The 18,564-nt window shown below is 39.6% G+C and overlaps 1 protein-coding gene across 1 annotated transcript in view; it reads right to left on the bottom strand.

Moving 5' to 3' along the window:
* Window positions 1–728: 728 nt before the first annotated feature.
* LOC132086783 (interleukin-6 receptor subunit beta-like) overlaps window positions 729–18,564 on the bottom strand; it is a 32,641-nt gene continuing 14,805 nt past the window's right edge. The window contains exons 9-15 of the mRNA XM_059492690.1: window positions 16,781–16,939; window positions 15,614–15,736; window positions 14,893–15,045; window positions 12,016–12,159; window positions 8,897–8,993; window positions 6,896–6,959; window positions 729–2,890 (exon numbers count right to left, since the gene is read on the bottom strand). Of these exons, the coding sequence (XP_059348673.1) occupies window positions 2,414–2,890; window positions 6,896–6,959; window positions 8,897–8,993; window positions 12,016–12,159; window positions 14,893–15,045; window positions 15,614–15,736; window positions 16,781–16,939 (1,217 nt within the window). The 3' untranslated portion in view covers window positions 729–2,413. The remainder of the gene's footprint in view (window positions 2,891–6,895; window positions 6,960–8,896; window positions 8,994–12,015; window positions 12,160–14,892; window positions 15,046–15,613; window positions 15,737–16,780; window positions 16,940–18,564) is intronic.

Raw genomic sequence — 18,564 nt, 5'->3', positions numbered from 1 at the left:
CTAACCTGAAGACCTGAACATGGTATGTCTCTTGTATCACAGAGTAGGTACATTATTCCAACTAAACCTCCTTTTTTGGCTCCATAAAACTATTTAGTAAATGTGCTTTGCTATTTCTCTCCACATAAAAGGTTCTTTCTTTGCTCCCGAAGTATACATCATAATGGGATGAGGTTTGAATTTGTTTCCAATCTCCACACCAGGATTTTATATGTATCTCTTACTCTCCCAAATGTACTGTTTATGGCCATTGTGCAAATATTGCTCTAATGAGATCAATTAAGAATTACATATATTTTGAACTTTATAACTGAAAGTAGAATGCATCTATGCCTTCTATTTAATGTCCATGGGTAGAACTCTCCTGTTCTGCTATATGAATTGTCTGTAATAAGATATCAGACAATGGCTAGTAGAGTGGAGTTGATAATCACCAGGTTAAAAGCCCAATCTGTCTCTTGAGTTTCATGTTTCATGTACTGGAACTGCTTACAAGGTTTTGGTTTGGTTCTACTTGCTTACTTTATACATATTTTTTCCATAACAGAATAATACGTATTGGTTTGTTAGGTTCAGAGTACAAAAAGAAGAATTTGGTGTTTACAGGGATGAGTAAAACTATTGAAGGTATGCACCAGAAAAATAAGTTTCTTTGGCCAGAAATGAAAGAAATACTGTAAGTAATGAGCATGGATAATTATTTTATTCTGGAAAAGGGCAAATTATTACTACTTGATAAAGATTATATATCAGGACTTCATTGTCTGTAACAGCATTTCAATAGCACTACTTGATATTATCAGTAAAAATAGCTCCACTAACAGCAGGATCATTTGCATTCTCTTAAATTCAATTAGGCAAAGTCACCAGATTAAAGTTCAGAAAAAGAAGAAAGATATTTAAAAGACTGTCCAAAGTTGTGCAGTCTCTAGGGTGCGCTTCTCTTACCCCTTGTTTCAATTGCAAGATTTAACAGCTATGAATGCACATTGCTTTGTGGGACAAGAAGGAATTTTAAGTGCTAAGAAAAAGTACATGCATAACCCACAGTGAAACACAGGTTTGTTCCTGGCGGTCTTAACAGACATAGAGAGATATAGGTAAAGAGACAGTGAATATAAATAAGGAAAATGAATAAACTAGGTTTTGTTTTGGATTCTCACTGAATCAATGAAGTGGGGATGTGGAATTTCTCTGAGTTTTTGTGACCATGGCTATTCTATAATTCTATCATTCATGCTGCCTGGTATGAGTGGAAATATTTGTGTGAATGCCAATCATCCTTCATTTTTAATGAGAATTTTTTTAAAAATATCCTTCTATGGATTCTCTGGTGCTTATGATACAGTTGATCAATTTCTTTCTCCACAAAGCAATTTTTATAAAATACTCCTTAAACTTGAGACAACAACAATAAACTGGGTCTTCTACAATAAGTGCAGACTGTTAATGCTTGGAGAGTTCATGACTGAGAAACTCTTGTAAGCCTGAAAATGGTCGAGACTCCTTGCATTGTGGAGATACATGATGGAGTTGCATAGACAGCATATTGAGGAAGACCCTTTTATCCCCTGTATTCTAGTGGCTCCTCTTCCAGGCAATCTTGGGAGGTATGGGTACTTGAAATACATGTTTCAGCTCCTGAAGTCTGTTTAATAGTTATTGTCATTGCAGTGTGAAAATATATCTGCAGTTACACCTCATCACAAATTTTGGATGGGTTTTTCTGAATGTGTGGGCAATTGTAGGAGGAAATAGCCTTAATTTCATACAAGTAACAACTCCAATACTGTTAATGAAACTTATTATCATCTTCCCTTACACAGCACTATTTATCTACAATGACTAAAGGTGTAAAGTTCTGGAATTAAAGCATTAATGGGGTTTTTCATGGATCAATAAGCAAACTTTAGATTCCTAATTTGAAAGATTTGCACTAATTTCTGTGACCGGCTTTGACCAACTGGAGATCTTCTTTGAAGCGGTGGACACTTTTGCTGTAATTTTTTTTGGTGAAGAACTTACTGGATCTGAAAATCAGATCTGAAGCTGGTCAAAGTGAGTAGAAAATTTTTCTGATGTCTACAATGACATTGTGCTTAGAGTGGAAACCTTGAATGGCTCCTGAATGCCCTGGAACAAAATACCAAGCAAGAGGTACTTTACTGAAAGATTTTTCATGTAAGTCCCTAAAGGTTTTGGCTGTGTGAAGATGAACTTTTCCACTGGATGACTGTGTTGAAATAGCTAATCTTATGATACAATCAATCTATTTCACCAAGGAAAGTTACTATAGTGGAGATAGCTATTGTCACAAGCTCACTGTCCCATATGGTCCTAGTGGCTCCACTGAAGTACAACAAGATTTGGAACTTCATTTTATGGTAAGGAAAATAATGAAGATGCTTCAGGTTTAATTGGCTTGTCCCATGAAATTTGGTCCAGATGGCAGAAGTACCACCTGGCTTTGTTTGAGGTAGTCCTGGGAAGCAAACAAAACCTTCTGCACAGTTTGTGCTGGCTTACTGCTTAGTTCCATTTTCAGATGAGGATGAGCAGTTCTTTCAGGTGTGCTCATTGCCAGACCCATCAGGGCTTTCTGACTAAACTCCATGCTGGCATAGTCACTCAAGAGTGGTACTTTCGTGGAAATGGTGTCTTCTTCACTTGTCACTGCTTCTGCAGGGATTTCTTCATGCCTTGGACTCATGTCTGTGCTATTGCTAGGTTTTTCTGACTGGCAGGTGTTATGCTTGTTGTCTTCTCCACCATCTACGGAGAGATCTAGGGTCAGAGGAACCTTTGATTCATGCTCTATGACAAAAAGGCTGGTGGTATCATTGTCTGATAGGGCCTGAAGCAGTGATCCTGAAACGCATTTCCAATTAGCCTGTGGGAGAAAGCAAGAAAAAAGAATAACATGCTAATTAATCCATTTTAGCACATCTTTGGTTTTAGAAATATAACTTAAAGTACCTAATTTAAAGGACCATCATCTCTGGTCCCATAGTATTTAATCAGTTTTCCTTGCTTTTGTGTTTACTCTACACCAAAATTAGTGATGATAAAATGTAAGCCTCATGATGTGCTGTTCTGAGAACACAGCTTTCAAAAAATTTAGCAAATATATTACTGTGAAAAGGCAGAAATTTGAACAGCAGCCAGAAAACATTAAGCTGTCAGCTGCTATGAACAGTTTGTTATTAAACTTCATGCCATGCTGTGATCTGGGTATACCTGGGGTAATAATTTTTTTGCAAATTCTGGATGGTTAAATGGAGAACTGTTGGTAAAACTAAGCTTCCTTATTTTCCTTCTAGATTCTTCTGTGTTTGCCATAATGGTTTTTAAATTATGAGCAGGCTGGTATAGCTATTAGATATTCTTCTTTCCTTCCCCCCCTACCTCCCTGTCTCCACCTGCTCTAAACTTGTTTACAATGGGCTTTTTTGCAAGTGTGCATTGTTTTTTATTTTCTTTCTTCTTACAAGTTGTGATCTGACTGAGAAATGAGAATGTTGTTCTTCGAAGTCTCAGGAATACCAAATAAAATCTCTCTCTTTTTTACTTGTAATGGGATAAGTAGACATCACTACATGGTTAACTTCTTCCTTTTTTTAATAAAGATCTGTATGATATGTATGTTCATTATCGTATTTTTTTTAATTTTGAGCAGCCCAAATTCAAAAGCTAACAAATCTGAAATAGGTTTTATGTCTACCTGGACTTTAGTAAAGCACATTATACCATTTCCCACGGAGTTCTCCTGGATAAATGGGCTGCTCCTGGCTTAGGCAGTTATACTCTTCACTGGGTAAAAAACTGCCTGGATGGCCAGGCCCAGAGAGTGGTGGTGAGTGGAGTTACATCCAGCTGGTGTTCAGCCACCAGTGCTGCTCCCCAGGGCTCAGTACTGGGGCCAGTCCTGTTTAACATCTTCACCAGTGATCTCATGGAGGGCACCCTCAATCAGTTCACAGGTGACACCAAGCTGGGTGGGAGTGCTGATCTGCTGGAGGGCAGGGAGGCTCTGCAGAGGGATCTGGAGAGGCTGGATCATGGCTGAGGCCAATGGTGTGAGGTTCAACAAGGCCCAGTGCTGGGTCCTGCCCTTGGGTCACAACAACCCCAGGCAGCTCCACAGGCTGGGGCAGAGTGGCTGGAAAGGAGCTGGGGGTGCTGGTGACAGCAGCTGAACATGAGCCAGGCTGTGCCCAGGGGGCCAAGAAGGCCAATGGCATCCTGGCCTGGATCAGCAATGCTGTGGCCAGCAGGGCCAGGGCAGGGATTGTCCCCCTGTGCTGGGCCCTGCTGAGGCCACACCTGGAATCCTGTCCAGTGCTGAGCTCTCAGTTTAGGAAGGACTTTGAGGTGCTAGAGTGTGTCCAGAGAAGGGCAACAGAGAGGTGGAAGGGTCTGGAGCACAAGTCTAATGGGGAGCTGGAGGTGTTCAGCCTGGAAAAAAGGAGGCTCCGGGGGGACCTTATACTCCCTGCAATTGCCTGAAAGGAGGATGTAGCCAGGTGGGGGTTGGCCTCTTTGCCTAGGTAACAAGTGACAGGATGACAGGAAATGGCCTCAGGTTGTACTAGGAAAGGTTTAGATTGGATATTAGGAAGAATTTCTTCTCAAAAAGTGTGGTCAGGCTGTCCAGGGATGTGGTGGATTCACCATCCCTGAAAGTGTTTGGGAAAGGTCTTCCTGTGTCAGTTGGAGACATGGATCATTGGTGAACTGGTTAATGGTTAGACTTGATGATCATGGAGGTCTTTTCTAAACAACATAGCAATGCTAGGATTCTGTCTGAAAGAGGCAATAGGCAAAGAAGAAGAAGCATCTTTGAAGAATTTTGGCTATATATGAAGACCAGGAGACTGGTTTGAGTGACTGACTGACATTTTAGTTCCCCACAGTTCATTTTCCTCATCTCGGTAATGACAATATCTTCAGTTCCTCCTGCTGCTCTGTACCATGGGATGTATGATTTATATTTTGTTAAGTAATCCCCTGGATTACTGGACAACAAGTTGTCTTGCTGTCTTTTTTGGATTATTTTTGTATTTTTTGTCATGAGTTGCTAAGTTGCTCAACTAAACTGATGTGGTTCAGTCTTGGAACAACTAGAAATCAAATGTATGTACAGAATATAGCAAGATTTGCTCCCTGCCCCTGTTTTGCCTTACCTATTTGGGGAATACCTTTCTCCACAGTTCATTAATTGTTCAGATTACCAAATTAATTCTAGACAATGTATCTGCTAAACTGTTTACTGTACTGTCTCCTGACATAGTGCTTTTTCTGCTTTCTTCCAAACGATTATCTGGTGTCTGGTATTTCTGTGTCTAACATGTTATGAACATTGCAATATTATCTACCAGGCATGGTTAATACAAACTTCATTTTCTTTGACAGTTTCTTTGCTTCTGCAAGAAAAGTTAAAGGCATTTTTAATTCATATATTTTGCTTTTATGCATTTTATGTCAAAATGGCACTGTGGTTCGTAAAACCTACTTATCCTTTCTGTAGCATGCAGTCTCAGCATGTTTCACTTGCATTTCTTCATTGCAAAATGGCTATCTAATGACTAGCTCTGAACTCATGACTTCTTTAGCTGCATTTAGGTGGAAGAAAGGAAGTGAGAAAGTCCTGATCTGGAATATGAAAATTCCTACTTGCTCTGTTGCAGGAAGCAATGTTGATGTTCAGCAAAACTTCTGATTATCAGCAGACTATCAGGGTCTTCTGAAATACTGTTTCTGATTAGTTCACTCTGTATCCCAGTTCTGGACACTAGATACCTACCTAGCCAATGCCCAAAATTTGATGAGATAGAAGTCTGCTTGTTAAAGCTTGTGAGAGGAACTGCTAGATTGTGAAGGGCCAACTTAAGTTCAAGTCTTCCAGAAAAAGAGATTTATAAAGGAAAGCAGTAGGAATTCCTGATACAAAACCACAATCATAGGTGGTCTGAGACTTACGAGATGAATTTATGTGTTCTAAAAGGAGGACTTTTAGTATCAGATGTCACAAAAACTGCAGCAGAAATCTTGCTAAAAGTGGGAAGGCAAGGAGGTGAAGATACAAATAAGTCCACTAATAGGCAAAAGTGGATAATGTGGTCTCCAGCAGTTGATTCTAATAGCTGTATTTTTTCCTAACAGCTGATTTTCCTGCTTATTTAGTACTGAAATTCTGGTATACTTAGCAAAATAAAGGGGAAAGCTGTGGGCAAGATGTGAGCATGCTGCTGAACCTTGGGGCCTATAGGTAGGTAGGTGCTCCTCAGACAGCCACCAGCTGCCAGACAGAACCCCTGGATTGCTTTGGAGGCAAGCTGAGGAGCAGTCTTCAGAAAATACCATGTTACATGGCCTCTCTCATTAGACTTCTCTGGAATTAGGTCACAATCCACTACTTTGTATTTTGAACAACTTGTACTTAATAATCAGTTTCAGTTGGTGAAAACTGACTGGTTAATGGTCAGACTTCATGGCACTTCATTTTATGGTAAGGAAAATAATGAAGATGCTTCAGGTTTAATTGGCTTGTCCCATGAAATTTGGTCCAGATGGACAAAAAACCTCTGAATTTCTCTCTTTAGACTCCATCTACCTCCATTCAGCTTTGATTTGTTCTTTTAAGGATCATGTCTTTAAAAATGCTTTACAATGTACTCAAAAACAGTCTGAGACCTTTATTAGATTTTACAGTGTATACAGCCTATGCCTAAATAGAAACTATCCCCATCCTATATTTTGAATATTACTCTGGCTTCCAAGCAGTTGATGTTAGACATTCTCTTGAGTAAAGTGTCAAAGGACAGATAACTAGCACTATAGCTTAATCAAAGATCTCCCCTGTGTATTTTTTTCATGCTGTCAGAAGAGTACTCACCACATCCTGGAGTGCAGTGCTGTTTCCTGGGGTGGGCACACTGTGCCAATATGATATTTTCAGCCTGTAAAGAAGTACTTTACATTTAACATCAGGTTAGATGACTGACATTTCCTATGCATCTAAATTAATTATTGTTCATACATAACATATTGACATTTTTGTAACCATAAAAAAGGTGTTCTACAGGGACATTTAAGCATAATGCTAATTAAAAGCTGAAGAACAAACTTGGTTGTCTATACTGAAATACTGAGTTAATGATGATTAACATCCTTATTTAATGACAAAGGAGCTGTGAAAGTACTGGCAATGTTGTCTCTTTCTGTACTTTTAATCTATATATCTAATATTTCTATACATCTAATTTGTTATCATTTCCACAAATCCTCCATCTTCCTTGAGGTCTTTGGGATATAAAAAACAAAGCTTGTTTTAGTAAGTATTTGCTCCTGGGCTTTGATTTAAAAGTTTCCTTTCCCCTGAAAACAAATGCTTCTGCATTCAGCCCCTGTGCAATGGCACCGGTAGCCTGGAAGAAGCTCTAAGGAGACAACACAACTCCTGCTCTTTCCTGATTGTTTTGAGTTTGGCTCTTTCTGGCAGCTATCACATACAGTATCTCACCTCCATAAAAAAAGCCTCAACAAAGCTGTAAGAGAGGCTGAGACTTTAAGTAGTCCAACACTCTGCATTAGTGTTGGTTTCAGTATTTTCCTGTTTTGAAAGTAAAGCTAGACTTAGGGTACTTTGCCTCTGCTTAGGCTGTGGTTGGAGGTGAAAACTGTGGCTGTAAAGTTACTGAATCTCCTGCTGATCCTGTGAAGATGGGTGTTTGGCTGGCTGGTGACCCTTTTCTTAAAAATCAAGAAGGCAATTGAGACGAGGGTATCACTGGGACCCTTTATCTCAGTTCAAATGTTCAATATTACTACAAATGTACAAATTTAAGCACTATTTTGTAGTGCTACACTGGGCTTCTGGGTGCTGCCTGGTTGTTTTGTGTTTTGTTTTACTTTTTTCCCCTTTCTTCTTTCCTACTGAGCCCAGACAAAGAGGTGTAGTCTTATACTGAACACAATAAAGTTTACTCTAGGTCAAAACTAGGTAAGTCTCAGAAGTTCCTGCCAAAACTGTTGTATCAGACACAGTGCAACTTAGAATACAATCTGAAAAGGCAGAGTCTGTTTCCCAGTGGCAAGGACAAGTGTTAAAAGCTAAAGCAGGCTGTGTCATGCTGTGTGGCTCTCAAGCCACTGATTGTGCCAACTGTCCTTCAGCAGTTGTGCTTTCATCTTCTGAGGCTGGTGCTTTGTGAAGAAGAGTAAAAGGGAAGGTAGTGTTCTAGGACACCAAATAGTAACATGAGTGGTTGTATGCAATTAGGTTTGTCAGAAAATTATTATTGGAACCCATTACTATGCAAACTGTCTAGTCATAGTGTATGCTCCTGATATTGTACTTCAGATTATTATGTGGGGGTGAATACTTTATTATTGCAGAAACCAATTTTTCATAAAATAAAAGGACCATTGCCAGAACTTACAGTCACCCTTATTATTCTCTCTTGTTCCTATGCATGTATTGCTCCTTGTCATTATGTGCTTATATGCATACTTTATAAATTTAATATCCAAATGTGTTTACAAGAAACATCTTAGATAAAATTTATCAAATGCATGCTTTATCTATATATATGTTGCATATGTCCCAGTGTGAGAAATGGTCCTGTCTCTTTCTAAGAGTGTTTGTGACAGGAGGTAGTCACATAAAGGAACCAAAATCTAAAGAGTAAGATTTTTTACAAATTTGTTTTACCATTTAAATTAGCTTATAGTGGCTTGTAATTGCTCTCACTGTGAGATTACTGTGGTGCTTTTGGTGTTGCGCATTTTTTGAGTTGTGTTGCCTTTAATGACAAGAAAGGCCCGGTGTCATGAAACTCAGAGCTAAGCAAAACAAGAGTGCTGCTAGCAACTCCAGCCAATATTCTGTTCTTACCTTTTAATCACCAGAGAACAAGTGAGAGGTGCAAAAACCAGAATGAGTACCATGCTGAAACAAAGACCAATCACAAAACCTTCAAGTTCTCCTTTATCTGATGGGAAACAGAAAGCTTGAATCAGATTTATGGCGTTAAGTACAGAAAGACCTTATTAACTTCATGAGAGAAATATTTCAAAGAGAAGTCAAAGCCAACTTTACACATTGTTCTGGAATTTAAGTAAAATTTAGTTAAAACTAAAGCTGGTGTTCTCAGGGGAGTGTGGGCTTTTCAGGTTTGTATTTTTAAGCTATATGGGTATCATAGAATCACAGAATGGTTGGGATTGGAAGGGATCTCTGAAGCTCATGTATTCTAATCCCCTACTAGCAGGTTCACCTAAAGCAGGTGAGACAGGATTGCATCCAGGCAGGTTTTGAGTATCTGTATGGAAGAAGACTCTGCAGCCTCTCTGGTCAATATCACCCTCACGGTAAAGAAGTTCATCGTGTTCAGGTGGAAATTCCTGTGTCTCAGTTTATGCTCATTGCCTCTTTTTGTGTCGTTTGGCACCCCAGAAAAGGGTCTGGCCCCATTTTCCTGACACTTGCCCTTAGGGTATTTGTATATATTGTTGAGGTCCCTTCTCTGTTGCCTCTTCTCCATGGTAAAAAGGCCCAGCTCTCCCTGCCTTTCCTCGCTAGTAAGGTGCTCCAGCTCCCTAAACACCTTTGCAGCTCTCCACTGGACCCACTCCAGCAGCTCCATGTCTCTGTTGTCCTGAGGAGCCCAGAACTGGACAGAGCACTCCAGGTGAGGCCTCAGCAGGGCTGAGTAGAGGGGCAGGATCACCTCCCTCCACCTGCTGGCAATGCTCTTCCCAATGCCCCCAGGATACCATTGGCCTTCTTGGCCACCGGGACACACTGCTGGCTCATGGAGAGCTTCTTGTCCACCAGGACCCCCAGGTCCTTCTCCACAGAGCTGCTCCCCAGCAGGGCAGCCCCAGCCTGTGCTGGTGCCTGGGGTTGTTCCTCCCCAGCTGCAGGACCCTGCACTTGCCCTTGCTGAACTTCAGATGGTTCTTTTTCCATCTCCAACCTGCCAAGTGGTTTATTTCCTCCCCAAGCTGTTATGTGAGCTCTAACTTCTTTAACAGGTCAGGACCCTCATGCACATCTGACATTATAAGAAACTATTTAAATGAAAGTAGCTTTTTATTGATTTCAGGATTTACTGGTAGTGTTTGGGTTTTTTTTTGGTTGGTTGGTTTTCGTTTTTGTTTTCTGGGGATTTTGCTTGTTTGTTTGTTTGTTTGTTTGTTTGTGGGTTTTTTATTTGATTGGGCTTTATTTTGTTTTAGGGTTGTTTTGAGAGGTCATGCCTGGTCCTGATAGCAATAACACAGCTTGTGTATTTAGATAGTGTCCGTGCTTTAACTTTTAAGATCATTAAGACCACTTTATCTGTAATCAGTCATTTGTCAAGCCTTGAAGCAAACCTATGTCTCTTATTGCCTCTTAATACTTGCTTGAGATATTTTCTATCAAGATCCCACCTACCTACAGAGGAGAAAGTGTTTGAGAGGTTAATGAATGTTGATAAAATGCTCAGGCTAACACAAGGACCAAAGCTGACTGTGATGTTAAGAGGGAGTCAGTGTAGATGTCTTTGTTATAGATTTTTGATGTCTCCTTCGTTATAGGAGACATCAAAAGTTTAAAAATAGTGCGTGTATAGTGTGGCCAGTTCATGATTGTGTTACTGATATTGACAAACCATACTTGCAAAAAAAAAAACCCCTTGCTTTTTCTTTTCCTACCCATCCCCCAACAATAGTAGGTTTTTTTTTACCAAACAGCTACCTAACATTCAAAACTAATTTGGAAAACTGCAAATTGCTCTGTTGCTGAAATTTGTTCTCTATAGCAAAGAAACCTTAGATACTTCTAATGGATTAAACCTGTGAAATGTTTGGGAAGAGCAAAAATAGTAAATGTAATATTTAAATTCAGTGTAATTACTTGATTTTTTAAAAATGTTGTGTTAATTTCACTCTGCATTTTTTTACTTCACTGAAAAATTGAATACTTTTCAAATACATACTTGGTAGGATGAATGAAATAGAGCCTTGAAGAAAGTTCTAGGGAGAGGCTTTAATGTTTTGTGTTGACAGGAGGAAGTTTTCAGTGGGGTGAGGAGGGGTGCAAATCCTGTTGATTTCAAGGAAGATTTTAAATTTCTTTCTTTTTATCTCTTTACATTTTTGACTATTTATTTGTATGGTTTTATATCTCTTTCACTTAACACAAAAAATCTACTCTGGGGAGAAACCATTTGCATACTTCTGTTTCTGAATATCACAGGTTCCTGATACCATCTTAGCATGTTCTTTTATTTTTCTATTTAGAAATCTCCATTAAGGGAAGCTGTGGTCAAACAAAAAAAGTCTGTTGCAGCGTTAGTTTTAGTTTAACTGAGAAGGTGTTAAAAATGTTTCAAAGACTAAGTTTAGCCAACCTTATATGATTTGAAGATTTTTAGACTTTTAAAATGTTACTGTATTGGTCTTAGCCTATCCAGGCACTTCTGAGAAAAGTAAACTTTTGTCAGTGACCTAAAGGACTTGTTACTTAGAATGTACTTAAATTATCAGAAAGCAAAATATATTTTAGTTAGTGTTCACCCACACTAGGAGCAATTGAAAGGTACTTAATCTTTTATTTTTGCAGTTAATGGCTCAGGAAGCCAATTTTACATAACTGCTCAGGATTTTGCCAAAAGCAGATGATTGAACATTACTAGTCACAGACAGAAATTTCATCTGATGAAATCTAAAGAGTAATTGTCAATAAATAAATATATGTGCACATAGTTAGGACAAAAAGGTCAGAAAAAGTTTCAGAGATGAAGAACCCTAGTTCCCTGTATATTAGGTAATAAAATACAGGTAATATACAGATAATTAAATACTTTGTTCTGTGATACAAAGTTTACATCTTGCAGAGGACCAATTTTTTGTGTTTGTTCTCAGTAACTGAGGATTGACTAATAAACCTTGTGAGGTTTATTATTGAGAGGACATAAAGCAAAGATTCATGCTGGATAATAAAGATGCATAGGGGTTCCACAGTACCATATTTTGGAGTGCTGAAAGGCTGTGAAAGAGTCTGAGGTCCTTCTCCAGCACTAGTGAATCCTGAAATCTGCACACGATAGGTGGTCTTTTCCTTCAGTCCGGTAAGATGGTAACTTGTGATAGAAGTGTTGAGAGTAACAGCTGAAACACAAAAGGTTTTAGGAGGAGATGATTAGATGAGCTCTCATGGCTGAGCAGGTATCAGTGCAGCTGACTGGGCAAAGAGCAAAATTTCAGTACCCTGATCCTCATCTGGAGCAAACCAGACTGTACAGATGCTCTTTGGATGGATACATTTTTCCCCAAAATATTTATGTATATTTTAAATCCAGCGGTTAAAAGCATGAGCTTTTGACACTCCAAGGCTGTATTGGGTTTGTATGGCCAAGTTTTGGTGGCAGGGGTGCTGCAGGAGTGGCTTCTGTGAGAAGCTGCTTCCCATGTCCAGCAGAGCCAATTCCAGCTGGCTCAGGATGGAGGTGCCCCTGGCCAGGGCTGAGCCCATTAGAAATGGCTCTGCGATAACAGATCTAAGAAGGAAAAAAAAATTACTCTGCAAATGTAATTGCAGCCAGAGAAGAGCAGAGTGACAATATGTGAGAGGCACAGCCCTGCAGACACCAAGGCTGGTGAAGGAGGGGCAGGAGGTGCTCCAGGCACCAGAGCTGAGCTTCCCCTGCAGCCGTGGTGGGACCGTGGTGAGGCAGCTGTGGCCCTGCAGCCATGGAGGCCCCAGGGGATGCAGAGATCCATGTGCAGCCCCTGGAGGGGACCCAGGCCAGAGCAGGTGGATGTCTGAGACAAGGCTGTCACCCTGTGGGAGGCCTGGGCTGGAGCAGGGTCCTGACAGGGACCTCCAGACCCATGGAGAGAGGAGCCCATGCTGGAACAGGTCCTGGTAGGACTCGTGACCCTGTGGGGAACCCACACTGGAGCAGGCTGGGCCTGAAGGACTTAATCCTGTAGGAAATAAATAGCGTGGATGCTGGAGCAGTTAGTGAAGAATGGTAACCCATGGGCTGTACTCATGCTGGAGAAGTTCATGGGAGAGCTGTCTCCCATGGGAGGCAATCCATGCCAGAGCAGGAGAAGGACTCTTCTCCCTGAGCAATGGCAGAAACAATCTGTGATGGACTGACTGTAACTCTCTCTGTGTCTCCCTGGTGGGGAAGAGCTGGAGGTGGGAAGGAGGGAGTGGTGGAGAAAGGTGTTTTAAAGATTTGTTTTACTTATCATTATCCTACTCTGAATTTTGTCAGCAATAAATTCCATCAATTTCCCCAAGTCAAGTTTGTTTTTCTCATGTGGTAATGTGTGATCTCTCCTAGTCATTATCTCAACCCGTGAATGTTTTGTTACATTTTCTCTCCCCTGTCCACCTGCAGAGCCAGAGTGGCTCTGGCTTCCAGTGGCTCTGGCATCCAGCCAGGGTCAAACCATCGCAGGTGATGAACACAGAAGGCTGCTTATACTTCATGAGAGGAAAATACATCTAACATGCTGAACAGTTGTTCTTAGGCTGAATGTAGGAGTTAACGTTAGGACTAGCCCTCTTCACATACTTTAGTCTCAATCCAGTTGTTAGTAGTGGTTTAGCTTGATTTATGCCAGTGCTATTACTCATCATTCAGTACAGAAACAGGGCTGTGCTTTCCGCTTTACCTGCTTTGTGGAGCTTTCAGCTAAACCTGCCTTTTCTGATAGTGCAGTGACTTTTCCCTTGGCCAGAATAATGTACAAACTGCCATGTTGTAAGGATGCCTTCGGGACAGAAATTACTCCTCAAGTTTGCCACTGTGGATTTAAAATCTTCACAGAAGGGGATGTGATGCTGCAGCCTATGGACTTCCTTCCCCCAAATTCTCCAGTAAAATTATACTTCCTGCCTGGAAAAAATGGCTCTTGGATGCCATGTCACTGCTGTCTTAACTGGTTAAGATAGAGAAAAAAAAAATTAAGTTCAGCCCTGGATGTTCCCATTCTGCCTGCTCTTGTGATTTCAGATAGGTATTTGAAGTGGAATAGAATCTCCAGAAGACCTTTTATGATTCTCTAAAGGCATAGGTCAACATGCATTATAGAACTTTTATTATCTCCCTTTGTCAGGTCTTACTTGATATTTTACTTCCTTAGAATGTCTTCAATTTTATTTGAAAGCCAGTACATACAAAGTTAATGTATAATTACTTATGGCAAAGAGATTTCCACTCTAGACCAGAAAGAAAATGTTTATCGAAAGAATATGGGGATTTTTTAAAATTGAAAACTCAAGTGGTCTGAATTCACAGCTATTAATTTATTCCTATTTGTAGAAGTTTCGTCATTTGTAGTTTAAGGTTGGAAAAGATCTCTAAGGTTATCCAAACTTAGTAATAAAAACTACCAATTTAATAAAATGTTTCCAAAATTAAATTTATAACGGTGTATTTAGAAACATAAGAAATGCAAACTGCTAAGTGAGTTAAAAAATGAAATACAGAATGTCTTGCATCTTATAGAAAGGCTCTGAATCAAGCTTGGATGAGGTGCTATGAAACATAAGTCATGCTTACATAACATAATATTAATTTGTGACTGAAATCGTAATAGTGAAAATGTGTGTCTTCCTTTAAGTGCTCCTAGAGAATTCTGTTGTAGTCTCAGAAATTTAATTTTTATGGAAATAGCAATATTTAATTTGAGATAAAAATTAGAAAATTCTAAGTGTTCATGGGAGCATCTAGAGCATTAAGAGTCTAACCAGGAGCTGACCTTTGAGAGCAGAGCACTCAATTTGTGCAGAAATCATAAATAACTCAGTAGAATACATGGTCTGAATGAAGCTCTTCTTTCATGACCCTGAGCTGCTGCTTTGTTCTGGCAGTGGTGACTTACCTGGAGACTTCTTCCTTGATGAATCTGTGTAACTGATCCTGTATCCCTGGAGAAAGCCCAGACGGTCTTCTGCAGGTATTTCAGTCCACTTCACAAGTGCAGAATGCTTTGTGATATTCAGAATTGTCACATTAGCGGGACCAGTCCTAGGAACTTGAAAAAAACAGATATTTGAGTTCTGCATCAATACCTGTGCAATGGACATACAAGACTGAATCCCAGCTGTTCCCAAGAGAGTTCTTGTCAAATTCTAGATGCTATAAATGCAATGTAAAGGGTCCACGAGAAAGGCAAAGTGCCACATAGTAAAAACCTCTCACCTTAAACAATACCAAAGTAGGTAGAAATTGTGACTCTCTCATTATGAATATTTTACTCCAATAGCAACAACTTTCATTTCAACTTGCAACATGAGACACTATGAAATTGGGATTGGAAAATCTGATTGAAATTGTATTTGAGCCACATGGGTCTGAGACCATCTTTCTGTTATTTTTGGTAATGTCACATATAATAAAAATATTTCTGTGGATGTGTCAGTAAGGAATAGCATTCAGGTTGCTCACTGCTAGGACATGACTGCTAAGAATAAAGGCAATGCTATCTGGAGAAAGTTGTTCAGTCGTCTGGAAAAGAAATCTTGTGTAGTCCTTTTTTTACTGCTACAAATAGGAAACAAGAAGAAATATAGAGGGGTGGGTTACACAAAGGGGAAGAATACCTCCTTCAATGAAGTAAAAGTGAGTCACTCCAAAAGTCTTTTCATGTTTTATGAAACTTTCACACTGACACACATCAGATGCATGTACCATTATTTTGTACAACTTATATGGCTGAAAATTGTCTGGAAAACAAATAAAGATATGTCAAGGTCTACTGAAAAGTTATAAATTACAAAGAATAAGAGGAAAATCAACAGCTTCATAGATTTTCTGTATATTTCTTGCTTTCTGAGACTCATAGCATAGCATAAGAATATAGCGCTTTCCACTGAGTACAAAATATGTACATCCTTCTTCAGTGCCTCTAGATGCTTTATGTAAACTATTTCAAAGCCAGTACAGACAAAACTTGGGTTTTCTTTTAGAAGATCACAGCTGTGTTTATAGTCTCCCTACAGGAGACTTTAGCTGCTGAAGGAGAGATTAGGAACTAAAATGGCTGTAGTTATTTCAGGGATAGGTATTTCCCACTCAGCTAGAATACATAAACCCAAAGAAAAAACCCAGATGTAATGTGGCACTACTGATATTGCAGAAGGACAAAGGTAAACAGTGCTCTCTAGAAGACTTTGTAGAACTCTAAAGCTAAATGTTCTCCATTGCACATAAAAACAGTGCTGAATGGCCTTTGCAAGAGTTACCTACGTGATTTCAATCAACATTTTCAATGTTTGTTCCATATAGAAATCCCTGACTGACGCCCATCGTGTGTAGCATGGTAAGCAGAATACTGGAGTTGAGAATTTAGGCTTTGACAAGTATAGACACTGGTATAAAACCAGAAATTAACCTTACGGAGTCTGTAACAGAGCAGTTTATATTGAAAGATAAGCTTACCTAGGTACAAGATGAAAGTTTTTTTTTTAAGCCAGTAATGTATAGGTCTGTCTGGAATGTGGGCAAGGAGAGACATTGTACCAGTAGCTTAGCTGCATTTCTTGCCCAACAGTATCCAGAAGAACACTAATTAATACATCTTTTTATCCGCCTTAATGTTGCTAGGCATTAACTGATGACTTAGTACTGGACAATTATTAAGAGCAGTACTTATCTGGATGAATCTTTAGTTTGCCCTTAAAAACAGAACAAAAATTCTACTCTGCCCAACCAAAAATAACCAAGAAATGAAAGGGTGCTTCCATAGGAGATGTGGTGGTTGCTGTTACCTAATGTGAAATTTCCAGTAGCCGTAGTTATTATTTTCATGTGCATATTCTCTTTACTAGTGCCCCAGTCAACCACAAAACATTTTGGTTTGTATTCTGGAGTCCATGTGACAACTGCATTTGTTCCTTGGCTTTTGACATGGATTTGACCAGGCAAGTCTGTGAACAAATACACAATTAAAGGTCAATAAACAGGAAAGCAGTTTTCTCCCCTATTGTTTTTTCTTTCTCCCTTTTTCTCTGTTTTTTAAAGATTATTCACTAAGCAAATATAGCAACATAGCAAATGACTCACTTATCACAGTAAGGTTTACAATAGTATTTCAATAGAAGTAACTTAGCATTTACTACTTTACAGTGGTAGCTGGGAATTACAGTGTGGATTGCTGTACGAGAGTTTTCCTGATTTCTGATTGCTTGAAATTAAGTGGTTGTTCCAAGGCTCAGGAGAAAGATGTCAGGTGCTGCTAAATAACCTCCGGTGAGCCACTAGCAGCTGCTACACATGGAGTAACTCTGAGATAGTGCTTGCCTGAGCAGGGGTGGAGGAGAAGGGGCTAATGATAGATCATAGCTAAATGATTTCATATTTCATATGTTTTGAATTTTCTGAAAGGGTCTTGAAGATGTTGACATTTTTAAAGACAGGCCACGAAACTAGGAAGGACCTTCTGACTGACACTAAGGAGGGAAAAGGGCAACCTGCCATTTTGAGGTAAGAAGTGGGCCTTGTGAGAGACATAAACATTCTCCATTCTGTCTCCTGTCTGGAAATGAATACAAGAAAGGCAAATTTCATTAATTGTGAGGGAGCTGTGGTTGTTTGACGGAGCTAGGGCTGTCTGAGATGGCTGGGATTGTTTATCCTGGAGAAAAGGAGGCTCAGGGGCGACCTTACGACTCTCTACAACTGTCTGAAAGGAGAATCCAGCAGGGTCAATCTCTTCTCCCAAGCAATAAGCCATGGGACAAGAGACATAGTCTTAAGCTGTGCTGGGGGAGGTATAGGCTCAACATTAGAAGGATTTTCTTCACAGAAAGAGAGTTTGGGCACTGGAATGGGCTGTGCAGGGTCGTGGTAGAGTCACTGTCCCTGGAGATGTTTAAGGAAAGAGTGGATGATGTGTCACTTTAGTGCCATAGTAGAGTCAACAGGGTAATGTTAGGCTGTAAGTTGGACTCAATGATTTCAGAGGCCTTTTCCAAAATAGTTCATTCTGTCATTCTGTAAAGAAAATTACTGTACTAGCTGACAAAAAGTTGTGTATGCTGAGAAGGAATTTATCGTAAGAATGCACTTAATGCAAGTATCCTCTCAGGAATTAGTGATAGATACAGAGAAGCTGCGCTAACATGCAAACAGAACAGGCATCTGGAGAGTGCCATGAAATACAGGCTCAGAGGTTCACTAGACAACTAATTGTCAGGCTCGAATTGATAGGATATATTTTATCAGAAGAGAGCTAAGGGACTGAAATGTAAGGGCAAAATCAAGTTGTTACCTCTTTGCAAGGAAAAGGAGAACAGCATGAGGAGAGTGTTAGAAAATTCTGGATAAGCAATCATTTGCAGCTATCAGAAGATCAATAAGGGTACTTGCACACTTCTTTATTGTGAATGCTATAGCTGAATTTAAAAGATCTTACTTCGTAAGAGAGGTTCTTATACTGCAATAAATACACCTCAAGACTGTAACATATGAAATTAGTTTATATTATAAGGAAGACATTATACAGTAAGTTTTATTCTTTAAATGAAAAGACTGTCTATTAAGGCCTCATAAA

Source organism: Ammospiza nelsoni, chromosome Z (genome assembly GCF_027579445.1).
Source record: "Ammospiza nelsoni isolate bAmmNel1 chromosome Z, bAmmNel1.pri, whole genome shotgun sequence".
Classification (NCBI taxonomy): domain Eukaryota; kingdom Metazoa; phylum Chordata; class Aves; order Passeriformes; family Passerellidae; genus Ammospiza; species Ammospiza nelsoni.
Note: the sequence above shows the minus strand (reverse complement) of the source record. Positions and strands in the feature narration are given on the sequence as shown.